Here is a 27,912-nt window from a genome sequence, read left to right as displayed (position 1 = left end):
GTCTCTTGAAACTGCCTTTTATGCACAAAACCAGTGTAGAATAAATGGATACCACAAAGTATAAGGCATGCGGAATTTGATGTGCTGTGTTTTCTGCTTCTGGTGGTTATTACTTTCAGGTTTTTAACTTAGCTTGAATCAAATGTGGATTCTTTTTTTTTTTTTTTTGGCTGCATCTATGGCCTGTGGAAGTTCCCAGGCTAGGGATTGAACCTGCACCACAGCAGCAACCTGAGCTGCTGCAGTGACAACACTGGAACCATAACTCACCGCACCACAAGAGAATTCCAGATGTGTTTATTTTTAAGCGGCTTATCTGAAATTTTAATTTTGAAATTACTTTTTCTGAAGGTGCTATGTTAGCGTTGAGAAGGTAGGAAGCTACCAGCATGGGACTTGCCAGATGTAACAGGTGGTGGTGTGGGGCTCACCCTGGCACTGCGGAATTGGGGGTCAGGAACAGAGAACAAGAAGACATGGGCTGTGGACGAGTTGAGCCATGGTGGGGGTGAGACAGAGACCACAGTGGGGAGTGTTTTCTTGGGCAAAGTCTGTGCATGTCTGGCTGGGTCCAGTGAGTGGAGACTCTGTGATGGTTGGTATGTGGCTTTAGATCAGGGGTGAGTGGGCTTCTTCTGTCAAGGACCAGACAGTAAATATTTTAGGCTTTGTGGGCTCTTTCATAAGGGCTCTGTCCCAACCAAAGCAGCCAGAGACAGCAGCTCCACAAATGAGCATGGCAGTATTCCAGCAGAACTTTCACAGGCAGAAAGCCAATTTCAGATTTCAGCCCATGGGCCATGGTTTGCTGACCTCTGCTCTAGTTACAGACACGAGTGTTTTAGATCTTGGCTCTACTGTTACTGTTTCCTTGTCAATTTAGCCAGTTTCTTGAAGCTCTTTTTGTATCTTCTATTAAATGGGAATAACCCCCAGAGCTGGCATGAGATTACGTGAAATATGTAAAATGCTGTTCAGAAAATAGTTGCAGTTGTAATTTTTGTGAGATATCATCCTGCAGAGTGCGTGTTAATTACAGTTAACTCATTGCCTCACATGTTTAATATAGGAGGCAGATTTAGGACTTACATAACTTACAAGAGGGCTAAACACTGTAACAGTTGTTCCTCTGAGGAACACAGTGGAGATAGACAGTAGTTAATTTCTCTCTTGAGTGACAGTCTAGAGCAGGTGTATATTCCAGGATGGTAGATGGTGGCAGAGACATTGCTTTTTTTTCTCTGCTTTGCCTATTGCCTCATCCAGAGTCACATGGTCATGGTGCTCCAGCTGTAGCCATAGGAGGGGACCAGAGCCTGGAGAGACAGATCTAGGCCTTGAGGAGACACCACCTGGCATGGCAGCGTATCGCTTCCACTCCCAACCCTGGGGAGAACTTCGGTGTGTGTTCACACCTGACTGGATGGGGAGGGCAGGCAGCCAAAGCCAGGCCCAGTCTCCCCTGAGAGGGAGGACAGATCCTGGCCATCAAGTCTGTGCCACATGACCCAAAGAAATCTTTACCTCCTGTAGTGAATCCAGAACAGTCTTTTCTCTTTGGGCAGTTGGGTTTTGTTTCTCAGGTTGCAAGTGTAAGGCTTCTGGATATCACTTTCAGAAATCATGAAATCATGGCCGTGTCCCAGGGTCAGATATTGAAGACGTACAGTTGTGCAATGCCATTTTTCAGGTTAAAAAGCTCCTAATATGACATCCAAATAGGAAAGAAGTTTCTGCCAAGCATTTCCACTGGCAAGAGTTATTGCTTGGAGAGTTCCTGTTGTGGTGCAGTGGAAACAAATCTTACTAGTATCCAGGAGGATGCAGGTTCGATCCCTGGCCTTACTAGTGAGTCAGGGATGCTGTATTGCGGTGAGCTGTGGTATAGGTTGCAGACATGGCTCGGATCCCACATTGCTGTGGCTGTGGTATAGGCCAGCAGCTGTAGCTCTGATTTGACCTCTAGCCTGGGGAACTTCTGCAGGTGCAGCCCTTTAAAAAAAAAAAAAAAAAAAAAAGAATCACTGCCCGTTAGGAACTGGTTGTCGGTATATTATAGTTGCATCAGAGAACCAAACTTGGGTCCACTCACTCATACCCAGGAAAGCCAATCTACTGACATCTGGCTGTGGTGAAAGAAAGTGCAGCGTTTATTCACAGGGCACCAAGCAAGGAGAGCAGACAGTTCGACTCTAAAGACCCAAACTCTTCGATGGCTTGTGGGGAAGAGCTTTTAAAGGCAGTGTTTAGGGTGAGGTTCTGCAGTGGGCATGAACTTCTTCTATGGGTTGGTAGTGAGTTTACATGGGGAGGGGTCTCTGGAGTCTTAATCTTGAACCTTCTGATTCCAGCTAGTCCGGGGGCTACATGCTTGTGGTCAGGAGTAGTCAGCATCCTCCACCTGGGTGGAGGCCTTAGTTTCTGCAGAACAACTCAGGAGATTTGCGTTGGATTGTTAGGTATGTCGCTAAAGAGAAACTAGGTCTCTGTGTTATTGCTGTTGTTCAAGCTATCTTTGCTTTTCTTGTGGGATTGCTTTTCCTTTGTTTCTGCAGTCTCTCACTCTCCTAATTAGTGACTTTTGAATCTGCTCTTTGGAACTCAGGGAAGGCCTCCGAGACCTTTTCTCTACGAACAGGGCCAGGGAGAGACAGAGGGGTTTTTGTACTAGGGAGAGCCCCACAGGGTCCTGCTTGGTTTCAGTCCCCACTTTCTGTGATTCTTAGTCCTAAGGGGAACAGGGACAGGACAAGAAAGGAACGCAATTTTGGTTAGAAAGGTTAATGCTAAAATTGGGAACTCAGTTCTAGGGGGGTCAGTTTTGTTTGTAGTTTTGGTTTTATGTTTGATGTATTGTATGATGCTCTGATAATTTAACTTTATATAAATGCCATAACTTAGGATGTCCTTAGATACCTCACCTGAATTTTTTTGCTCATGGAAAGTCATTCTGGCTATATTAGTAGGATAGAATATAAGGACTTTGGAATGGTCTCAAAATATAGTATGAAACTAGCAAATCAGTCCAGATGGGAAAGTATCTCATGGAGTGTCTCCTTTTAAATGTATGTTTTGTGGCTTTTTTACCCCTGCCCTAGCGCTGAGCCTGGAAATGAATTTGTGATTAAACTTGCATTTGGGGAGCTTGAAAATGCTTTTTTTTTTTTAATTTAATATAATTTATTTTTAAAATTTTATTGGGAGTTTAGTTGACTTACAGTGTTGTACTAGTTTCAGGTGTATACCAAAGTGAATCAGTCATGCATATAAATATATTCATATTTTCCCTTATAAGTTATTGCAGAATATTAAGTAGAGTTCCCTATGCTATACAGTAGGTCCTTGTTAATTATCTATTTTATATATAGTAGTGTATATATGTTAATCCCATCCTCCTAATTTATCCATTCACCTACAGTTTCTCCTATGGTAACTGTAAGTTTGATTTTGAAATCTATGAGTTTCTGTTTTATAAGTTAGTTCTTTTGTATCATTTTTTTATTAGATTCCACATATAAGTGATAGCATACATAATATTTTTCTTTCTCTCTCTGACTTTTAAGTATGATAATCTCTAGGTCCATCCATGTTGCTACAAATGGCATCATTTCATTCTTTTTAATGGCTGAGTCGTATTCCATTGTATACATGTACAACATCTTTATCCATTCCTCTGTTGATGGACACATTTAGGTTGCTTCCATGTCTTGGCTATTGTAAATGTGCTGCAGTGAACATTGGAGTCCATGTATCTTTTCAAATTATTTTCTTTGGATAGATGCCCAAGAGCGAAATGCTTTATTACTCGTTTTCAAAGCTTAACCTGATGTTTAAAGAAAGAATGTTTATTAATGGGTCAAATTTATCAGTAATTTGAGGGAAAATAAATTGGATCGAGACTACCTTCTTTGGGAAAAAATAAAGCAATCTGTAATTCTTAAGTATTTGCCTAGATACATTGTACTTGTGAGGGAAAACAAGGTCTAAAATAATTAGCACTAAATACGCATTGCTCCTTTGTTTTCTAGGAATATGCCTGTAGTTCATTATGAATTGCTAGGCTTAGCACTTTAGAGTAATGCATTTGAAAAGAAATCAGAGCATTCACATTTAAATTATGGCTTTTATTGCTCACATTGGCTAATTGTTCTATAGTTTACAGTCTTAGTCATGGATCTCAGCCTGTAATACTGCTTGGTGATATTATGGTGTTGTGGCTTTTCTCAGTTGTTTTGACGTTAATTGGACTCTAAGATAGTGATAGTGGGTTATTGCTGGTAGCAAGAATAAAGTTCATGTTTCTTTTTACTTCTCTGAGTTTTCTTGGTTTCTGCCAGTAAACATGGGTAGTATAATAACCGCCCCCCCTTTTTTTAACAGTGGCATAGGCATAGTACTGTCTGACACTTGAACTTAACATCAGAGTGGAACTCAAGAAAATACCTGACCTAAGAGGCTGGGAAAGAAGTTTTCATTTCTTCTAATGTAACTCACATTTATGAGGTTTTATGCATATAATGTTGTTTAGTTAGAGTATGCTTTTTTACATATATGTCTGCTTTGTTGAGTCAAAATAATATGGAACTTGAATTGGAATCTAAATCTAGATGAAATTCTCTTTTGCTGTTATCCTCTACACACAGATTTTTTTTTTTTTATGAAAGAATTTTGTACTTCTAGCTTTTGGTTGACATATAAACTATTCCTTTACTTTTAGCCTTTAAGTTGTATCACTTCTATGAAATGTTTTGCTTTTCTTGTAGCTTGTAATTTTAGTGCCTCTTTTCTTTGTTTAAAGTCCTGATTGACAAAGAGTAGAATGGCTTGATTTAGCAGTGTTGTTAACTATTTCAGGAAAATAAGATGTCCAGAGGTAAAACTATTACTCAGGTTTGGTGTATTTATAAGTATATATACACTGTATAGTTTGCCATGTATAATTTGGTTTTGTTATTATATGTGAATAAAGATATTCCTATGTGAGCACTAGAGCAAGTATTTTTCAAATGTCAGCAAAGAAGGTTTGTAAGTGATTGTCTTTTCTGCATTTTCTAATGGATGTGTATTGATTTGTAATAATATTCAAAGGTTCAAAAGTAATCAGTAATCATGAGTGAGTTAAGTATTTCTGCAAGATGGCATTTTAAGCATCATGTGGCTTACAGTGCAGGCTTTTGAAAGGCTGTGCAAGACTACACTTCATTCACAGAATCCCCCTTTCTTTCACTGTAGTCCAGTCTTTAATAAGACACACATTGTGGAATCTGTTCAACACTTTGGGCAGAGAAGTAGATGATAAATTATTTTTTTGGCCTCCTTTTCAGAAGTGTACTTTTTAAGTAGAATTTTGGCTTTTCAGCAGCCCCAGTGGTTATCTCACCAGCTCACTTTCGCTCAACCATACACACACGCAGCTGGAGGTTGTGACTGCATCTAGAAACAGCGGCAAGATTAGAAAGTGGGGTGTATGGGGACTTGGAGACCTGTGTGTGCAATGGTTCTGTTCTAGATAGGAGTAGAAAGTTCTGGCTGTGATTAAATACCAGTGCATTTGGTGTTTAGAAGTAGTTTTCCATTCTCTTTCTAGTACTTGAGTATTAGTTGTCTTTAATGGTACAGAATATTAGATAAGAAACATTGGTGGTTAGCAAGTTGTATTGATCACAGAATTCAGAGGAAAATTAATTTGGAAATTATCATTTAAAATGCACTTGTGGAGTTCCCGTCATGGCTCTGCAGAAATGAAACTGACTAGCATCCATGAGGACGCAGGTTCGATCCCTGGCCTTGCTCAGGATCAGGTGTTGCCGTGAGCTGTGGTGTAGGTCGCAGACACAGCTCGGATCTGGCATGCCTGTGGCTGTGGCATAGGCCAGCAGCTGTAGCTTTGATTAGACCCGTAGCCTGAGAACTTCGTATGCCGTGGGTGTGGCCCTAAAAAAAAAAAAAAAAGAATAAAAAATGCACTGGTATCATTTTGAAATACTTTAATGTTATCTAGCCTGCTTCACTGTTTCTCAGCTGAGGGCCCATGTAACGTGTAGATATGTGAACAGGCTAAGAAAGAAATGGGGAATAAACCATTTTAATTAGCGGACACCGCTTTACAGTGAGTGGACTTTTTTATTCTGTTTCCTTTCGGCTTAGAGTACTCTCAAGCCCTATGTAGATAATGTTAGTAATAAAACAAAAGGTACCATTCTTATGCATTTTCTTTTCACTTTCCTAACCTACAGATCACTTAACTGCTAGTAACAGCTTTGCTGCCCAAGACCTCATCCATCCAGAGGGCACTCTGGGAAGTGGCTCAGTGCTGTTGAATCACTTCTGCTCCAGGGCATCAGGGCTGGTGCTTGGATCCCACTTGCTGGTGCTGGGCCAGGGCTGGCGGCTACAGCTGCCTGCGGGCAGTTCCCTGGGGAAGGGGTGGATGGGCATGGGGGCATCTCCAAGCGCAAGGGCGTTGCCCCTGGAGCAGCCCTTGCTCTTGTTGCAATTCTGTGACCCCCACCAGTGAGAATGAGCCCGGTGCACTCCCAGGTCACCCAGAGAGTGACGGTCCTGTTCCCTGGAGGGGATGTGTGTTGGTGGGGGGACTAGTACTGCTCGCACGTCTTCCTTGGTGCCAGGAATGTTTGTGTTAAATAGAGGCTCTTCCATTCTCCTATTTGCTCTCATGCTGTATCTGACCAGAATTTGGTTCCACAGTTATATACTTGTTCAGAAAGTTTGGGGTACGTTTCTGGCCTTCACACCTCTTGTATTGATTTTTTCCCCCTTATTAATTGCTCCTGGACCAGGCAGGTGAGTGGGTTCTCAGAAGAGACGTTGGTTCTTAGAGGACATTATCTCTCCAGGTGATCCGCAGAACCACTTGCTTCTGTTGGGTCTTAGCTCAGACTTCCCCTGTCTCCTGTCTCTCTGCTTTCTCTTTCTCCATGTCCTGTGTCACCTGGTCTTGGTAAACTGCCTGTCCTGCCCTGGATGGTGAGCTGCCAGAGAGCAGGGGCCTGACTCTGCAAGTACCTGACTCCTGGTCTGAGGTGTGCAGGGCACAGGGCCCTGACTAGCATTGAATGAGTGCCCTGCAAAGCCTCCTAGAGGTGCCACCCATCAGCACTTACCTTCCGCTAGGGACAGGGGTCATAAGCCTTGTTTATAAAGTCCATTGCATCTGAAGGGTTCCAGGATGAGCCACAGGTTCTCACATGTAACCAACAGAGTTCTGTTGGTTGATTGTGTAAGGGAGGTAGGTTGTTTTGAAAGTATAAGGTGATATTCTCTTTTGCTTTTTTTTTTAATTTATTTACTTTATTGAAGTAGAGTTGATTTACAATGTGTTAGTTTCTGCTGTACAGCAAAGTGGTTCAGTTATACATATATATTCTTTTTTATGTTCTTTTCCATTACGGGTTATTGCAAGATATTGAATAAAATTCCCTGTGCTGTATAGTAAGTTTTTGTTGTTTATTTTATGTGTGGTAGTGTGTATCTGCTAATTCCAAACCCCTAATTTATCCCCCCCACTTCCCCTTTGGTAAGCATAAGTTTGTCTTCTATGTCTGTGGGTCTGTGTTGTATGTAAGTTCATTTGTGTCATATTTTATATTCTACATATAAGTAATATCATATGGTATGTTTCTTTCTCTTTCTGACTGACTTCACTTAGTATGATAATCTCTAGGTCCATCCATGTTGCTGCAAATGGCATGATTTCATTTTTTATGGCTGAGTAATATTACACTGTATATATGTACCACATCTTAATCCAGTTTAGGTTGCTTCCATTTCTTGGCTATTGTGAATAGTTCTGCTATGAATATTGGGGTGCATGTATTTTTTCTGTATTATAGTTTTCTCCAGATACATGCCCAGGAGCAGGATTGCTGGATCATGTGGTAACTATTTTTAGTTTTTTAAGGAATTTCCATACTGTTCTCCAGAGTGGCTGCACCAATTTACCTTTCCACCAATAGTGTAGGAGGGTCCCCTTTTCTCTACACTCTCTCCAGCATTTATAATTTGTAGACTTTTGGGATTTGTTTGGTTGTTGGCTCTTTTGTCTTTTTAGGGCTGCACCCACAGCATATGGAAGTTCCCAGGTTAGTGTTCAAATTGGAGCTGCAGCTGTCAGCCTACAATGCAGCTCATGGCAATGCCAGTTCCTTAACCCACTGAATGAGGCAAGGAATTGAACCCCTGTCCTCATGGATACTAGTCAGGTTCGTTACCACTGAGCCACTCAATGGGAACTCCCTGTTGTTTCAAGGTGTTTTTTGCGGGGGAGGGTTGTTGGTTTGATGGGGTTTTTTTTTGGGGGGGGGTGGCTTTTGTTTGTTTCACAGCCACAGGCAGCATATGGAAGTTCCCAGGGGAAGGGGTTGAATCAGAGCTGCAACTGCCAGCCTATACCACAGCCACAGCAACACCTTAGCTTGCGGCAACACTAGATCCTTAACCCACTGAGTGAGGTCAGGGATTGAACCTGCATCCTCACAGACACTATGTCAGGTTTTTAACCCACAGAGCCACAACTGGAACTCCTGTTTTTGTAGACTTTTGGATGATAGCCATTCTGACCTCTATGAGGTGATGCCTCATAGTTTTGATTTGCATTTCTCTGGTAATTAGTAATGTTGGGTCCATTATGCTCTGTTTAGTGCACTAAACTCTTAGTTATTAGCATTATATCCTTTTGGTAAACATTTGTTACAGGAATCTGTATCCTCTGTGACATGCTGGGGCCACAGAAGTCACAGGTGAGTTGCCTTCAAGGAACCTAGTCTAGCACAACAAATAGGGACAGTGGGTGTAATTTGTGAGAATTTTTTTTTCTTTTCTTTTTTTTTTTTTTTTGCATTTTCTGGGGCCACTCCCACCGCATATGGAGGTTCCCAGGCTAGGGGTCGAATAGGAGCTGTAGCCGCCGGCCTTTGCCAGAGCCACAGCAACACAGGATCCAAGCCGTATCTGCCACCTGCACCACAGCTCATGGCAAAGCTGGATCCTTAACCCACTGAGCAAGGCCAGGGAACGAACCTGCAACCTCACGGTTCCTAGTCGAATTCGTTAACCGCTGTGCCACAACGGGAACTCTGGGAATTTTCTTTAATTCTCTTTTAAGAATACTTTTCCTTTGACATTTCTCTGAGGACACAGGTTATCTATATTTTGAAGTCAGGTTCTCTCAGCTCTGTTGCCATACTGTGAGGAGTTGAGGAGGGGCTGGAGATTGACAGGGTGCTGGCGTCTCCCCACCGGAGCCACCTGCTGTCAGGGTCCTGAGGGGAGGTGGGGCAGGCAGGTATGGAGAGCTGGGCGCAGGTTCTCTGTTTTAAGGGTTAGCCCCTCTGCAGTGAGCCTGGTGCTGCTCTTTCCTTGTGATGTTTAAATATTGTCCAGAGCTACTTGTTAAGTGATCTGTCTTTCTGTCCTCATTTGTAAAATGGGAGAAATAATACCTGTTCAGTTATTCAGCAAGTACTGATTAGGCAATGGCTTATGAATAAAAATAGGCTTTCCCCTCAAGGGGTTTAAAATTGTGAAAAGCGTTTGCATTCATGGAGAGACTCAGAGAGAGAACAGCACAGCATCTTATAGTAGATGGTCAGACACTCAAAAAACATTTCCTCTTCTGTAAGGCATTTTAATTTAGATTTCTCTCTTAAAGAACAAAAGATTGTTTTCACTGTGAATAGTTAATTACTTGCATTTTATTTCTACCCACTTCTTTCCACAAAGAATCTGAAATTTTGAATATTTTGTATATTTCTCTTAAGGTTTAGTTTTGCCCAGAGCAGTGATTGGACGATGAAGGAAAGAATAAATGAAAGAATTGATTATACGTAACAAACCAGAGGAAAAAGATTTATTGTTTTCCCCTAGAATCTATTGTAATTAACATAAATAATTTGAAGATTTTTTTTCTAACAGTTGCCCATTGTTTTGTTTTGTTTTTTAATTAATAAACGCTGTTTTTTAAGGGTAGTTTTAGGTTCAAAGTAAAATGTTAAGAGTTCCCATATACCCCAGCCTCCCCCCACCCTCACTATCAGCATTCCTCACAAAGTGGTGCATTTACTACAATCTGTGACCCTGCAGCATAATCCCTGCATCATAATCACCCGAAGTCCATAGTTTACATTAGGGTTTAGGGTTCCCTCTTGGTGTTGTACACTCCCTGGGTTTTGGCAAGTGGGTAATGTCCTGTATCCTCCATTATAGTCTTGTTCTGAAAATTTTCACTGCCCTAAAAATCCTGTGATTCACCTGTTCATCCTTCTCTTTCCTACCCCCTTGCAGCCACTGACCTTTCTATTGTCGCCATAGTTTTGCCTTTCCAGAGTGTGAATATAGTTGGGACTGTATGGCATATAACTTTTTCAGATTGCCTTCTTTCTCTTAATAATATACATTTAGGGTTCCTCCATATTTTTTTTTCATGGATTGATAGCTCATTTCTTTCTATTACTGAATAAGATTCCACTGTCTGGAGGTACCACAGTTTGTCCATTCACCTACCAAAGGCCATCTTGACTGATTCCAAGTTGTGGCAGTTAGGAATAAAGCTGCAAATTCTCCATATGTAAATTTTTGTGTGGACACAAGTTTTTATTTCAGTTGGCTAAATAGCAAGAAGTGCAATTCCTAGATCTTATAGTAAGAAAATATTTAGTTTTGGAGTTCCCATCGTGGCGCAGTGGTTAACGAATCCGACTAGGAACCATGAGGTTGCGGGTTCGGTCCCTGCCCTTGCTCAGTGGGTTAACGATCCGGCGTTGCCGTGAGCTGTGGTGTAGGTAGCAGACGCGGCTCGGATCCCGTGTTGCTGTGGCTTTGGCGTAGGCCGGTGGCTACAGCTCCGATTGGACCCCTAGCCTGGGAACCTCCATATGCCGAGGGAGCGGCCCAAGAAATAGCAACAACAACAACAACAAAAGACAAAAAAAAAGAAAATATTTAGTTTTGTAAGAAACTGCCAAAATGTCTTCCAAAGTGACTGTGCCATTTTGCATTCCTACCAGCAACAAATGAGAATTCATGTTACTCCACATTCTTACCACCAATTGATGTTGTCAGTGTTTTGTATTTTGGTCATTTTAATATGTGCGTAGGAGTTCTTTGGTAGCTCAGTAGGTTAGGGGTCTGTGGCATTGTCACTGCTGTGGCTCGGGTCACTACCATGACACAAGTTTGATACCTGGCCCCAGAATTTCTGCATGGCATGGGTACAGCCAAAAAATTATGTGTGTAGTGAGATCTCATTGTTTTAATTTGCATTTCTCTAAAAGCATATCATGTTGGATGTCTTTTCCTGTGCTTATTTGCCATCTGTGTGTCGTCTTTGGTGAGGTATCTGTTAAGGTCTTTTGCCCATTTTAAAATCAGGTTGTTCATTTTCTTACTGTTGAACTTTAAGCACTCTTTGTGTATTTTGGTTAATAGTCATTTATCTGGTGTGTCTTTTAAAAATATTTTCTCCCTGTCTGTGGTTTGTCTTCTCATTCTTTTGACAGTGTCTTTTATAGAGTAGAAGTTCTTAATTTTAATGAAGTCCAGGTTATCAGTTATCTCTTTCATGGTTTGTGCCTTCGGTGTTACACCTAAAAAGTCAGCTCCATATCCAGGGTGTCTGTGATCTATTTGGAGTTAATTTTTGTGAAGAGTTTAAAGTTTGTATCCAGATTGTTTTTTTGTTTTGTTTTGTTTTGTTTTGCATTTGGATGTCCAGTTGTTTCAGCACTGTTTGATGAAAAGACTTTCTTTTTTTGCTTGATTACATTGCCTTTGTTCCTTTGCTGGTTGCCTGTGTTTTGAAAATGTTTATTTGCATCACTTCTCTAGAACTTTGACACTGGAATTTAAAGCTTTAATAGCCCCCCCTCCAACAAAAGCGCTCCCTTTCCTTCCCCATTTCCCTCTCCAACAAAGTTTTGTTTTGTTTTGTTTTTTAAATAATTTTTTGCAAAAGAAAACATGAAGAAGTTAAGGCTTTGTGTAATCCCATCGTGGAGTGAGAATCCCTTCCCAGACTCACAAGAGTTGTTTAACCCCACAGGGTTAATTAAGCCTAGGCATCCCAAACCTGCCCTTTGTCCTGTACCCCCACTGCAGATTCCTCAGTGCTGTGTACCAGGCTGAAAGACTGATTTTAATCATGAAATAAAGCGGTGATACACACCGTCAGGTTCCAAAGTGGTAGTTGTGCTTCACAAGACGTGAGTGCACAGGATCTGGGCTGTGCTCACCCCTCCCATCCCCCAGTTTGCTTGCTGCCCTCACCTGGTGGCCTCGTGACAGCATCTCCCATGGGTGGTCCTAACTCATTATGCCTTTATCATTTAAAAAAAATTTTTTTTTCTTTTTGGTCTTTTTAGGGCCACCCGCCCATGGCACATGGAGGTTCCCAGGCTAGGGGTTGAATCAGTACTGTAGCCATTGGCCTACACCACAGCCACAGCAATGCCAAATCAAAGCCGCATCTTCGACCTACAACACACACAGCTCAAGACAACCCCCAATCCTTAACCCATTGAACAACGCCAGGGATCAAACCCGTGTCCTCATGGATACTAGTCAGATTCGTTTCCACTGAGCCGTGATGGGAACTCCATTATTTATTTTTTTTTTGTCTTTTTGTCTTTTTGTTGTTGTTGTTGTTGCCATTTCTTGGGCCGCTCTCATGGCATATGGAGGTTCCCAGGCTAGGGGTTTAATCGGAGCTGTAGCCACCGGCCTACACCAGAGCCACAGCAACGCGGGATCCGAACCTTGTCTGCTACCTACACCACAGCTCACGGCAACGCCGGATCGTTAACCCACTGAGCAAGGGCAGGGACCAAACCCGCAACCTCATGGTTCCTAGTTGGATTCGTTAACCACTGCGCCACGACGGGAACTCCGGGAACTCCATTATTTATTATTCCTTTATCATTTAAAGGGGGCTTGAGTCTTTTGGGGGTGGGAGGTGGTTGGTGAGATATTGATACATGTGTTAAGTTAAAATGGTACCAACTGTCTTTAGATAGAGTGAGATTCCATTACAGATCAGGAATAGACTTTAAAAATCCTAGAAGGAAGTGAACTTGTAAGCCATGCTTGGCCCTCAGATATGTTTTGGCTTGTGTTTCTCTCTGTCTTACTCTTATTTGAACTGGTTGCTGACATTTAAAAGTGAAGAGGAGCTCTCATTGTGGTGGAAACAAATCCGACTAGTAGGCATTGCCGTGAGCTGTGGTGTAGGTTGCAGACACAGCTCGGATCCAGAGTTGCCATGGCTATGGCGTAGGCCTGCAGCTATAGCTCTGATTCTGCCTAGGACCTTACATAAACCTTGGGTGTAGCCCTAAAAAGGCAAAAAAATAAAAATAAAAATGTATCTTGTCTGTACACAAGATAGCCAGATTTCTGGCTTCTCTTTAAGAAACAGAAGATCTGACCTCAGTGGGCTTTACTCCTGTTCTCCTGACTCCCCAGCCTGGTGTGCTCCCCCATGTTGCCTCTGTAAGTGTGTTCTAAGTTTTATTTTTGTTTTGGTTTGTTTATTAGTGATCCCCGAGGCTACAGCCCAACTCATCACGTAGACTTTGGGTGAAGTGTGAGAGCTGGTATGTGGTCACATGTTGATTGGAGTTGGGACAAAGCCCTGGGAGGGTCGTGTCCGAGAAGGTCAATGAGGACTGGACCCAGGTGCCACTGTGAGTTGGGCTTTAGAGAGAGCCCCTCCCAGTGTCCTGTCTCCGGCCTTCTGCTATGCCCTGGGGTGTGTGCGTGTGCACGCGCATGCGTGCGCATGCTTATCCTTTCTTTATACTCAGCTTTGTGAATTTTACCTGCCTGATACAGTGCCTTTAAGGTCAATGTTTAATAAGCATTTGATGCCTCATTTGCATAAGAGTTTGATCATTTAAAGATAGTCCTACATATATTCATTCTTCATAGTCTGCCCACGTTTGCTTCTTTATGGGGGGGAGAGAGATGGTGCCTAAAGAGCTTTAAGTGACTCCTACAAGGTCAGACATTAGTAAGGAGCCGAGCCAGGAGTTTAGATCCAGTGATCTGACCGCAGGTAAGAGCTCTCTCCTCTCTCACTGTTAACTATTCAAACCGTGGAATGTTTGCTTGCAAACTCTCTTGATTTCAGCTTGATCACTTTGCTTATTGTCTTTTGTAGAAGTCTTACTACCAACAGTTTGTGTTTTGTTTTGCCAAGCTTAATTCTCAATTATTTTGAAACTGATCCAACTTCTTTAAAGGTATTTATATTTCAGAATTTGATACTAACCCATTCAAGACACACACACATACATTTTTTTTTTTCTTTTTACCACTAGAGACCCAGCTTAATTCCCCTGAAAACTTACTTTTTTTGAATGGAGTCTTTAAAATGCAAAGCACCTAATCTGTGAACTTAATTGGATGAGAATTGGCAAAGCCTACACAGAACTAATTAGAAGAGACCTAATAGGGGCAAGTACGGTAACCATATGCCTTGAGAGCTGGGGACAGGCTCAGTTCTTGCCTGTGATCTTGGCCTAATCACGAACAGATTTCCTCTTTCATCTTAGAAGATCCTGCTTCAGACAGTAAGTTACCTGGAAAGCCCTACCTGCAGGTACATGACATTGTTCTTTTAAATACTTAAAATTTGTGAATATAGTTGTTCTCCTGACAGACAACCCGTATCTTCTTTAAATCAGTTTTCAGGACAAGAAAGTAATCAAATAAATTCTCTGCAGTGAATTAAAATGCTGCATAAATCAGGATTGTAAATAATTGTTGATCTGGAGCACTGATAGTCTGATGCTGTGGCTGAAATGTATACTTACTGATGACAGTAATGTAAACAGTTAATGGGAAGAACCTTGACTTAATGAGAATGTTGGCATTCCTTGCAGAGGACAAGGACATTTGCTAATGAAGACCGTAGAAGGTATTTGTTAACTGAAGATTAGATGTGGGTAGTTAATGGTTATTCCCAGCTGGCTAGAAGTTCCTGGGAATAGGGTGACCTTGATATTTATTAGCCCCTCTCAGATTTACCGTGGAATGACTCAGAGTCCTGAAACATCTCACAGTGAGGAGATGGCTTTGCTGGAATCCAAGATTAGGGGGTACTTTTTAGAACAAAGATGGAGGGCTGTTTTATGGACACTGGAAATTAAACCGTCAGTGGTACTCTTTGCATTTAAAAAGGCTTCTTCAGTGTCTTTTCAATAAGGAGTGACCTTGTAATGATTAAATAACCAACCATTTGATTTGTATTTTCTTCTACAGTGCTTTTTAGCTTTCTCCTTTGTAATATTCTTTCAAACAATGTGCCAGGTAATAGATTATTGAAGTACTTTTTAATAATAAAGCCTTCATTCTAAATTTGGTACTATTCAAAATCCGAATTCTTTGAAAAAAATTCACATATTTGTTACCCCTAGGATTACTAAAATGAATTTTTATGACTCTCATTATTCTTAACTGTTTTTATTTACAGCAGAATTGGCAGTTTGTTTTTATGAGATGGGAACAGTTCACTGGGATGTATTATTACCCTTTAATAGGGTTTGATTCAGCAAAGGTAAAATCCTGTAACATTCTAAAGTTACACCTTCAGCCATATCAGGATGAGTGGGTAGTAGAACATCAGGGCATGACTTTAGTTTATACATAAGTGGTTCTAAAATTAGCACATAAAAATCTTAGAATTGTTCACCTTGAAGCAACCTCTCTAGTACATTTTATGAACGAAAAAACTTGAGACCCAACACATTCAAGTGACTTGTCCAAGGCTTTATAACATATTGGTAGCATAAAAGCAGTAAATGTCTCTATATAGTCTTATTACTTAATCTTTATTCTTTAAATTGTCATATTCTAAACTTTCTTCAGAGAAGTAATTGTTTTATTTCTGTTATTTGGAAATTGCTAAACACTTCCTTTAATCATCTGAGTAGTCCTCCTAAAGATTGAGAACCTCAATCCTGTTGAATCCAGGAAATTGCCTGGAGCTCAGAAATTCAATCTTATCTACATCTTAACATGTATAACGGGAACATTGTAGTGAGCGGTGGAATTAGCTGTAATATGAGGGAAAGCAGGGCAATGGATAGGAGATATGGATGTTCAGCTTACTGGTCCGACTATTTCTCATTCAAGTGCCTAAGCACAAAATGGTTCAGTTTCACCCTGCCCACAGCATGCCTTCTTCAATGCAACCAGACACCTTCAGAGAAAAACAAAAGGTAGGAAAAACTCAGATAACAGCAGAGAAACTAGAAACTAGTCTAGGTGTAAACACAGAGATAATTTGAGGAGAATTTGCCAGGGATTCCAAAATCAAATACAAATGCCTGAAGTAGTACAAAGGCAGCAGTGAGACTGGAGAGTGCTGAGGTGGCTTTGAGTGGCAGTGGACAGGTTGACCTGGGATGAACGTGCCCAAGGGTGGACAGTGGATGGGGCCAGACCTGGACGTCTATGTGGATGGGGTCAGGAGAGAGAGGGGTCTGAGGTTATGGCTCCCTAACTTCCCTGCAGCCTCCCTCCTGCCTTCTTTTCAGAATCACAGATGATTTCTGGATCCTTCTTCCTTAACTTAATATCTCATTGAAATTTCAGCTTTGAACTATACTTTATATTCCCATTCTGAATTTTGAAGTTGATAACGTAACATGTATTTCTCTCTCCCCTGCAAGAAAAGTTTCCCTGAGATCTGAATTTTCTCTCTTCCTCTCCTATTGCACATATTAAGGGTAAAAAGAACCATGTATAACAAGGGTTTGTGCAGAAGTTGAGATTTTTAAAGGTGCTAAATGTCCAAAAGGTGCCACTTGAAGCCAGTTGGGGCAGGATCAAAGTGCCACTGTTAATACACTTCAGTGGTGGTGTAGGTCCTCACCTCTTACATTCCGTGTGCTCACCTGTAAAGTACCTCTCCCACATTTACCCTTTTAGAAAGGGAGCTATTTCACTGGCATTTATTTAGGTTTTTTCCTTAAGCTCAAAGCAGGTATATATTCCATCCAGTCTGCCAAATGGTTGACTTCTTTGTCTGAAACATTTACTTTGTACCAATATTAGCGTGCTAAGTAAATCCTGTCGGGGGGGCGTGGGGAACAAGCTAATATGGACAACATAGACTTGGCCTTATTTTTAACAAAACAAGTGCTCCCGAGCCCCCAAACACACACACACACACACACATACACACACTTTTTTCTGCAACTGATTTCTTCTTTAAAGAAAAAAAAAATAGAACACAAGATTTCTTTCAGTCAGATTTTTGGAGTTTAGCCAGAAGGTGCCTACAGCAGCTTTACTATAGCTTAATATTCTCCATCTGCAATGGTTCCAGGGGATTTTAAGGCTTCCAGAAGCCTGCCAGTCAGTAGTTTTCCCTTGCCTATACTTATGCCTTTAGCACACACGCTCTGTGTTTCAGATATAACTTGCTTAGCTTTCCATCTCTATGAAAGTAATGGACACAGACAGCCTCTAAAACATTTTGAGAACTGTATTCTTGAAAATGTTTGGGGACATGGTGTCCTAGCAAGTCTGTGAGAAGTAATCAGTCATGCACTAAAGACCTGCTTTCTCAGAGGACTCCCAGTGGACCTCACTCTCTGTGTGTGGGGTCTTGATAACCAAGAATAAAACATGGCTATATGCTGGTGTTTCAGGTAGCAAAAAACAAACCACAGCTACATCAGAGTTGCAAGGGTATGTATTCTTCTTCAGAATGATTTTTACATTTTACAATGTGTCCTGGTCAGAGGAACCCAAGTGTATTGTATCGCATCTGGCCACACTGGCTGTGTTCTTCTGCACTGAGATCATTCAGTTGCTTGATACTTGCTGTGCTTAAAGAACTGCTCTTAGTCATTAATTTATCAGCTCTCCCTTGAGCATCCTGTAATGTGTCCTGTGCTGAGCTGGACTCCAGAGATCAGGCAGTGAACATTTCTGCCTTTTCCCATGTGTATTAGTTCTCACAGCTGCTGTAGCGCTCTTCATCTTTGTCTGTTCCAGCCACTGGAACAGAAATACTATAGACTGAGTGGCTTAAACAGCAGAAGTTTACTTCTCACAGTTCTGGAGGCTGGAAGTCCAAGATCAAAATGTCAGCGTGGTCAGGTTCTGATGAGGACCCTCTGCCGGGCTTACAGATGTCTGCCTTCCCACTGTGTCCACTCATGGTGAGGGGACAACACTCTGGTGCTTCTACCCCTTATGAGGGCCCCAACCCCACCATGAGGACCCAGCTCTTATGGCCTCATCTAAACTCAGTCACCTCCCAAAGGACCCACCTCCTCACACCGTCACAGTGGGGACTAGAATTTCACCATACAGTCCATTGTGCTGTTCTTGGAGGACTTCATTGCACTGTCATTCTGGGGCTCTCTTCTTCCTTCTTGTGTTTGTAAACCTTGTCTCCTGGATCCCATGTCCTCTTTTCAGACTTAGCCCCTCATTCAAGATGGGCACATCCTCTAACACCTTCCTGTAAAAAAGTGATTGCAAGGTAAGATTGAGTTCTTGAATATCTTAAGTTCTTTCTTCTCCCCTCTTACTTGATGGGTAGTTGGGTTAGGAAGGGAATTCTACATCGAGAATAATTTTCACTCTTCTCCCTTTTGAAGGTATTGTTCTTTAGCTCCCAGTAGTACTGTCTCTGTTCCGTGACACTCCAGTTTCTTAATGATTAGTAAACGGCCTTTTTTCTCCCCTAAGCAAGTTTTTAGTTGTTTGATCTGTAGTGTTCCCAATTTGTACTCTTTGTTCTGGGCACCTAGGTTTTAATCAAAGCATCTGAGTGCTTTAATTCTGGACCTACTCTTTTGTATGTTCTTCCCCATGTACTTACTTTCTAGAATGAATACTTTTCTCTCCTGTTGTCTCTTTCTGTTGTTTTTCAATTTTCTGGGATAGTCTTCAATTTTATCTGAGTCTATGCATCTTTTTGGTTTGCTCTTTTTTTTTTTTTTTTGTCTTTTTGCTATTTCTTGGGCCGCTCCTGCGGCATATGGAGGTTCCCAGGCTAGGGGTCTAATCGGAGCTGTAGCCGCCGGCCTACGCCAGAGCCACAGCAACGCAGGATCTGAGCCGCGTCTGCAACCTACACCACAGCTCACGGCAATGCCAGATCCTTAACCCGCTGAGGAAGGGCAGGGACCGAACTCACAACCTCATGGTTCCTAGTTGGATTTGTCAACCACTGCACCACGACGGGAACTCCTGGTTTGCTCTTTTTCTTTGTCTTTTTGTTTTTTGTCTTTTTAGGGCCTCACCCATGGCATATGGAGGTTCCCAGGCTAGGGGTCTAATCGAAGCTATTGTTGCCAGCCTACTCTAGAGCCACAGCAACACCAGATCCAAGCCGTGTCTGTGACCTACAGCAACGCTGTATCTTTAACCCACTGAGTGAGGCCTGGGATCGAACCTGCAACCTCATGGTTCCTAGTCAGATTTGTTTCCTCTGCACCACGAGGGGAACTCCAAAAACTAGTATCTGTGCTGTAATGATCAACTCTTGGATAATGTTTGTTGTTGTTGTGTTGTTGTTGTTGTTGTTGTTATTGGAAACTTCTAGATATCTATGGGGCTATTTAGCTGATACAGAAAAGGCGCTTCTAGCCTCCTAGAATAGGAAGAAGTAGCCTCCTACTTAGCATGGAAAATAGGGGGCCAGTGTTCTGAGAGCCAGTTGGGAAAAGGGGGCCTGGGGTCCTACTGTCTAGATTTTCATTTTCCCGTACTGTCAGCCTTGAACTCATCCCTGCTTAGGTGTTCAGATTTCATTTGTGGAGAGACTGAACTTGAGGCTTATGTGCTTATCAATGAAGTGTAACCCAAAGGAGTAAGGGAAAATAACCTGTAGACTGTGGCATTCAGGAATAACTACTGTAAATGATAAATGTGTTAGGAAACCTCTAGTTGGAGTTCCTGTTGTGGCACAGTGGGATTGGTGGTGTCTCTGCAGTGCCAGGACACAAGTTCAGTACCCGGCCCAGTGCAGTGGGTTAAAAGGCTCTGGCATTGTTGCAGCTGTGGAGTAGGTTTTACAACTGCAACTCATATCTGATCCCTGGCCCAGGAACTCCATATGCCCCAGGCTGGCCAAAAAAAAAAACAACCTCCGCTATCTGCTACGTGCCAGTCCTAGTTTAGTTGTAACAATTGATAGGCAGTCCTATGTGAATTCTCGTAACAAACCCATCATTTAAATGCCAGGGTAACTGGGAGCATGTTATAGAATACGCTGCTCCCACCCCACAGTGATGATGTGTGGGGAGGCACCATGGTGCTCCCGCTGCCCCCACATTCCAGGTTCCTCCAGGCTCCCTGTGTTGAGCCCCAGGCCTTCCTTCTGCCTTTCACAACACTGGTATCTTTCCCAGTTCTCAGGATTATGTAGATTAGTTTACTCTTTCAAGCAGTCTGTTTGATTTCATCTTCCTTCACTCCATTTTCTCAGAATTTGCATATCTTGTCTGCTGTGACTTCTCCCCCATTCTCTGTCCTTAAGGTTTATTCCTCTTGCATAGGTTTATTCTGTTTTAAGAGTATTTGGAAAGAGAATCGTGGAGTTTCTACCACTCGTGTTTTAGCCATAAGCCTCCGATTTATATTTGTAGAAGACTGGTTTTGCCTCTGTTTTGAAAACGGAATTGAGGGAAGACTGAATTCCACAAGGAGATCCATTGGGAGGCAGCAGGCAGGAGTGGCTTGGGGGTTGAGATCCCTGGGGGGACGGGATGGGCAGCACCCGGAAGGGCCACACCACTTGCTTCAGAATGTTCCGAGTTTTGGAAAGTGACTTGTCAGGCCAAACTGATGGTTCATTGTGATTACATTCTCAGAAAGGGACCTTAAAAAAAAAGTCACAGTTCTTCATGCTCATTGTTAAAAATTTGAAACTTATAAAATGTAATTTGTAATTACAACAAATATTTAAAATCTCTGCCAAAATTGTAATTTGTAATTACAAATTACAGACAAAATGTAATTTGTAATTACAACAAATATTTAAAATCTCTGCCAAAATTGTTAGAAAGCTTCCATCCTCTAGCTTACTGTAATGACCGTGCTAGTCCCTAAGCACCAAGCTTTGGCTTGTTGCTGCATTCTTGCTGAGGTGGGGACACTGCTGACCTCTGAGTGGCCCTCCTCACCCAGTGGTGTCCTCGGGTGGAGTTGTTGGGTCAGGTGGCACGCCCAGCTATTTGGTGCACTTTGTAAAGGCTGACCTTGTTAAAAGTGGCCTCAAGTTGTGGGGGCACACAAGGGTGAGGGTCAGAGAAAGGAAATGGTGTTATCTATTTCGTGATATTAGGACATGCAAATAATTGTCCTCAGTGTTTGTTCATGGTTTTGAATCTTCAGACGACACTTGTCACCTTGCAGCCATGCAGTTTGTACCCAGATATCAGCCCAGCTAGAAAATGAACAGTGAAAACCAATTTCATTATATTTTGTTGTGACCCATCTAAGGAGTGAAATAAAAAGAAAAATAATAATTATAATATATTGTATTAGGCATTATTATGATATATAATAAAAATCGTCCTTATGATCGTCATCTAAACCTTGTCATTTTTCTTAGTTCTCACTCTGGCCTGTCCATCCAGAGCCATGAGAGTTCAAGCACGAGTGGCTTCAAGCCCTCTCTCAGCAAATCCCTAACTGCTGCTTTATTTCAGGCCATTTAAGTCATGTGTTGGAGTAACTCATTGCTGCCTGTGCTGAGAAGTAAGCAGACAGTGCACACACAAGTGAGGGCAGGTGCACAGACACACACGCATGCCTGCTGCACATGTGAAAGTGGTGCTTTCTCCAAGGTTGGAGACACCCTGCTTCCTTTTCTTTTTTTCTCTAACTTGGCTGCCTTTTCTAATTAATTGGAACGTTTGAAAATTCTCTCAGGGGATGATTCCATGCACATAGCTCACATGTTGACCATAGACAATGTGGGAAGCAGAGTCGGAATCAGTGAGGGAGCTTGGGAGGTGTTGCCCCTCAGAGCGCAGGTCACAGGTATGCAGGAGACAGTGGTGTCGTGTCCATCACACTCGGCTGGACTTGGGCAAGGGAGCAAGTGTGCAGCCCTGCTCAGCACCAGCTGTGCTGCATGCTTTTTTTAAGCCATTCTTTGGAAGTATTTCCCTTCTTTTTACCCTAATTGGCTTCATTTATTGGTCATGTATAGTAATTGTATAGGAAAAGAAAATGGGATGTAAAAATGCTAAATCTGTACTTTTCTATTACTGTAATTTTAGTGGCTCGGGGAAAAAAATTAAAAAATACGACTGTCCAAAGACAAATCAACTACTCGATCCAGATCCATGATACTCAAATCAAGAGTTAGTATTTAATAATATGAACAAAAAAACAGAACTGAGCCTCAAATGGAACAGGACTCATTTATCGGATACCAACTTCAAAGGTTATTTTCATTAAACTTTTTTTGTAGATTTTTCATTCTTCACTCTCAAAGGCTTTGTGTGCACCAATTCAGAGTGCACCCTGTTTGGCTGATGGACCTCACACTTTTGTTTCCCCTGCCCTGTGCCCTAGGACAGAGGGCAAGGGGTGGGTAGGATAATGAGCCCCCTTGCATCATTGCCTGCCCTTCAGCTCTGCTGACACTGGAGACCCTGTACTTAGCAGCAAGCCCTCTCCTGCTTAACAGAGGAACACAGTCGTTTAAAGGATTCTCAAAGTACACTCCTGGCGACCTCTCAGACCTTTGCTTTCAGCTACAACCTGCCCCTCCCGATGGCAGGCCTCTTCCTGCATGTGGCTGGCTCAGCTCTGCAGAAGCAGCATTCATCCTGTGCTAGGTGGTCCTCCTGGAGTTCTTTCCACTCCACTGATGTGGTTTAGTCCTATGTAAATGGTAGCTCCCATTGGGTGCCCATCTTCAAGGAGGGGACCTTGGCTCTTGGGTCCCCCTTCCTGGGCTTGGTGGGGACCAGGGGTGACATTCTCTTCCAAGTATGTTGAGTTGGTGCACTCTGAGCTCAAGATGACCCTTTTACTTTATGGGAAGACTTTTTCCTAATTTTCTTTAACTGTAGAATTATGTTGGCTAACATTAGTTGTGGATAAAGCCTTGTTTCTTTAAGTGGTTTATATCTACTAATTTTACTCTCACTTGACTGCTGTAGATTGAGCTTTACCTAGGACCTTATTAGGTATGCTGTGATTCATTTAGAAAGATTTCTAATATTTATTTATTTATTTATTTTGTCTTTTAGGGTTGCACCTGTGGCATATATATGGAGGTTCCCAGGCTAGGGGAACAATTGGAGCTGTAGTTGCCGGCCTACACCAGAGCCATAGCAACGTGGGATCCCAGCCATGTCTGCGACCTACACCACAGCTCACAGCATCGCCGGATCCTTAACCCACTGAGCGAGCCCAGGGATCAAACCCTCGTCCTCATGGATACTAGTGGGGTTCATTAACCGCTGAGTCACAACAGGAACTTCTAGGGTTGTTTTGTTTTGTTTGGAGTATACAGGGAAAAGTTCCCTGCTGGCTCAGCAGGTTAAAGATCCAGTGTTGTCACTTCTGTGTCTTGGGTCACTGCTGTGGCGCAGGTTCGATCCCTGGCCTGGAAACTTCTGCATGCCGTGGGTACAGCCACAAAAAGGGGATAGTTGGTCCCGCGATACTAAAATTGCAGTTTTTTCCCCCTTAACAGATGCAGCAGCTCTTTTATGAGAATTACGAGCAGAACAAGAAGGGGTACATCAGAGATCTCCATAACAGCAAAATTCACCGTGCCATCACACTGCACCCCAACAAGAACCCACCCTACCAGTACAGGCTCCACAGCTACATGCTCAGCCGCAAGATAGCAGAGCTTCGCCACCGCACCATCCAGCTGCACCGAGAAATCGTCCTGATGAGCAAGTACAGCAACACTGAGATTCATAAAGAAGACCTCCAGCTGGGAATCGCGCCTTCCTTCATGAGGTTCCAGCCCCGCCAGCGGGAGGAGATTCTGGAGTGGGAATTTCTGACAGGGAAATACCTGTATTCGGCAGCTGACGGCCAACCCCCCCGAAGAGGGATGGACTCGGCTCAGAGGGAGGCCTTGGATGACATTGTCATGCAGGTCATGGAGATGATCAATGCCAATGCCAAGACCAGGGGGCGCATTATTGATTTCAAGGAGATACAGTATGGCTATCGCCGGGTGAACCCCATGTATGGGGCCGAGTACATCCTGGACCTCCTGCTTCTGTACAAGAAGCACAAGGGCAAGAAGATGACAGTGCCTGTGCGGAGGCACGCATACCTGCAGCAGACCTTCAGCAAGATCCAGTTTGTGGAGCATGAGGGTTTGGATGCGAAGGAACTGGCTGACCGGATTAACCAGGAGTCTGGGTCCTTGTCTTTTCTCTCGAACTCCCTGAAGAAGCTCGTTCCCTTTCAGCTCCCTGGGTCCAAGAACGAGCACAAAGAACCCAAAGAGAAAAAGATAAACATACTGATCCCTTTGTCAGGACGTTTCGACATGTTTGTGAGATTCATGGGGAACTTTGAGAAGACGTGTCTCATTCCGAATCAGAATGTCAAGCTCGTCGTCCTGCTCTTCAATTCTGACTCCAACCCCGACAAGGCCAAACAAGTGGAACTCATGCGAGATTACCGCATCAAGTATCCCAAGGCTGACATGCAGATTTTGCCCGTGTCTGGGGAGTTCTCCAGAGCTTTGGCCCTAGAAGTGGGATCTTCCCAATTTCATAACGAATCTCTGCTCTTCTTCTGTGATGTTGACCTCGTGTTTACTGCAGAATTTCTCCAGCGATGCCGAGCAAATACAGTGCTGGGCCAACAGATCTATTTTCCAATCATCTTTAGCCAGTACGATCCAAAGATTGTTTATAGCGGGAAGGTTCCCAGTGACAACCATTTTGCCTTCACTCAGAAAACTGGCTTCTGGCGAAACTATGGGTTCGGCATTACTTGTATTTATAAGGGTGATCTCGTCCGAGTAGGTGGCTTTGACGTCTCTATCCAAGGCTGGGGACTTGAGGATGTTGACCTCTTCAACAAGGTTGTCCAGGCAGGATTGAAGACGTTCAGGAGCCAAGAAGTAGGAGTCGTCCATGTCCACCATCCCGTCTTCTGTGATCCCAATCTTGATCCCAGACAGTACAAAATGTGCTTGGGGTCCAAAGCATCAACCTATGGGTCCACACAGCAGTTGGCTGAAATGTGGCTAGAAAAAAATGACCCGAATTACAGGAGAAGCAGCAATAATAACGGTTCAGTGAGGACAGCCTAATGTCCAGCTCTGCTGGAAAAGACACTTTTAATTATCTAATTTATTTTTCAAACATGTTTTGTATGATCCGTTTTTGAAGTTCATACAAGGATATATTTTACACGTGATTTTCTTACAAGGACTCCTTGAAGACCGAGCTTTTTGAACAAAAATGTGATCATGTTTGCCTTTGAACACATTTTCTTGCTGAACATCATGTAGCAGACCTGCTTAATTATGACTTGAAGTGTACCCGATGAACAAAACTTTTTTTTTTTTTTTAATATTTCTTTTCTAGACCTCTTTCCTATAGTCCTAAGGTAGAAAACACGGATGTTCCCGCAAAGTTTTATTGTAACAAAACACTGTAACTCTGGTAAATGTTTTGTTGTAACTGTTAACTTTGCACAGATTCTACCTTTTGTCTTTTTTACAACAGTTTTTGTTAGACCATTCCGTGTTGCATTTGTAAAATCAGGAAATGTGATATTGTGCAGTATCATCTTCTTCATGAGAGCTTTCCAGAGGTGATTGTTTCCCCCAAGCTTCTTTCACTTCTGTAGGTTTTTCAAAGCAGGGGAGCAAGGAAAGCCCAGCAAGATAGATGGCTGTTTTTTTGTAACTAGTGTGGCCTAAATGGACCTGGCATTGAATTTCAAGAAGAGTCTGGCGTTTTCTCTCCTCCTGGCCCTTCTTTTTTAAAGGGTAAAACATTAATGTTTAGAATGGCAAAAAGAATTATTGTCATTAAGTCCAGTGTACACCAGCTAAAACAAAACAAAAAACCCCACCCTAAAGAAAGCATGGGGGGAAATTGTAGCTGGTTTTGTTAACACTTCATCCTGTCCATGTTATGTTGGTGGAAATGGTTATTTCATTCTTTAATTACTGTTTTGTTTTATCCTTTGTATCTGAAATACCTTTAATTTATTTAATATCCATCGTTTAGAGCTCTGCCACTTCCCAAGGACCTGTTAGTTACTAGTATTTATGTGTATCAGGAGTGTTAAGTATATTTTATTTGCAGTAAACTGATCTCCAAAGATTTTTTTTTTTTGTAATGCTCCCCCTCCCTTAATTTTTTACATTCCTTACTTAATGTTTTACTAAGTATTAAGTGTTCTTTGACAATTTTGGTGCTCACGTGTTTGGGGGACAAAAGTGAAATGAATCTGTTGTTATACCAGAAAGTTTGTTTTAAACTCACAGATCAAATGTGCCTTAATAAATTTTTTTTTCATTTAGATTTCAAACAGTAATAGACTTGCCATTTTAATAATACATCATTGGAGATCTGCTTATTTGTAAATAGCCTATTGCTCATTTGGAAAAATAAACCAGTGGACAGTATTTTTCTATTGTACTTTTCAGAACCGTTTTGTCTCATTACTCCTGTTTAAGTTGAAAGAATTGTATTCCATTTGGAGAGTAAAAAAAAAAAAAACTTAAATACTGATTTGTAAGGTTTTTTCAAGTTATTTGAGGGGAATATTTATGTGGTCTGCAGTTTGGGAGTGAAACAAAACTTTTAGAAAGTGACTCTTCCTCCTCTATTTTTTTCCTAGAATGAACTCATGTCCTTCGTTTGTTCCTCTTAATGAACTTGCTGAATCTGTGTTTTCTAGAACAAAGATCATCAAATCAGGTCCAAGCCCCATCTGGCTTCTTGGTACAAAGGTATCTTCCAGGCCCCCTTAGTGGACCTGCCCAGGCCCATTAGAAAATCTGCATTTTAACAAGTGCCCACATGCAGCTGTGTGCACGCATGTCCTCAGGATTTTAAGATAGATCTGGCTATAAGATAAATTGCCTATGATTGCCGTATAATCCAAGAATCAAAAAAGTAAGATCTTTGATGCCAAGGTAGCAAGCTTTGTGGATGTGAATTACACTCCCAGTACAGGTATTTACTATGTAATGACAGTGAGAATCCAGTATAATGACACAGTGTTCACAGTAGGAATGGCTGTCATTCAGCCTAATTGCCCTCTACTTTGTGGGAGTGTTTAGTTTTTCCTTGGAAAAGAGCATGGACCTTTTTATTCTTCAGTAAGGAGGACATGATGTACATCTTGATGACAAAGTCGCATTTAAATCCTCACATTTATTCTAATAGGAAACCCTAGGGATTTAGGACAGGGTGGGAGCAGCTGCTTTATTGAGCTGCAGTGTCCATAGAGGGTCCTGGTGATACTTTGTCAGAACTGGCCATTTCCTTCCCTGATTCCCACTCTCACACAGGTTTATTCACCTTTCGGGTGTCAGGATTGATGCAGATGGAGGTACTGCCCTCCCTTTGTCAAGGCTCCACGTCCAGAAATGCCATCAGACCTCCCTTTACTCAGATCCCCTCCCCTGGTAGTGCCGTGCCTAGACCTGTGCCCACTGGCCTCTGGGCTCATTTTCCCCCCAGCCACTACTTCTTCCCAAAGCACGCCTCCAGATCAGCAGCTCTGGCACCCTCCTACTGCCCAGAGAGTAGACTCTGTAGGGTCACCCTCAGGGAACCAGCTCCAGCCAAACGGTACTTCTGGCTTGTGGGGACATCCTTCTGGAGCTCTCTCCCATCTCACTCCACTGGCCACCTGCACTCATCTTCCAGAAGCCTGCTGAAACTCCCCCTTTGCCCACCACAGTATTGT

General features: G+C 42.5%; 1 protein-coding gene across 1 annotated transcript in view; it reads left to right on the top strand.

The window, feature by feature from the left end:
* CHSY1 (chondroitin sulfate synthase 1) overlaps window positions 1-26,633 on the top strand; it is a 74,053-nt gene extending 47,420 nt beyond the window's left edge. The window contains exon 3 of the mRNA XM_047766852.1: window positions 23,699-26,633. Coding sequence (XP_047622808.1) covers window positions 23,699-25,291 — 1,593 coding nt within the window. The 3' untranslated portion in view covers window positions 25,292-26,633. The remainder of the gene's footprint in view (window positions 1-23,698) is intronic.
* The last annotated feature ends 1,279 nt before the right edge of the window (window positions 26,634-27,912 follow it).

The sequence above is a fragment of the Phacochoerus africanus genome, chromosome 2 (genome assembly GCF_016906955.1).
Source record: "Phacochoerus africanus isolate WHEZ1 chromosome 2, ROS_Pafr_v1, whole genome shotgun sequence".
NCBI classification, from domain to species: Eukaryota; Metazoa; Chordata; class Mammalia; order Artiodactyla; family Suidae; genus Phacochoerus; species Phacochoerus africanus.
Note: the sequence above shows the minus strand (reverse complement) of the source record. Positions and strands in the feature narration are given on the sequence as shown.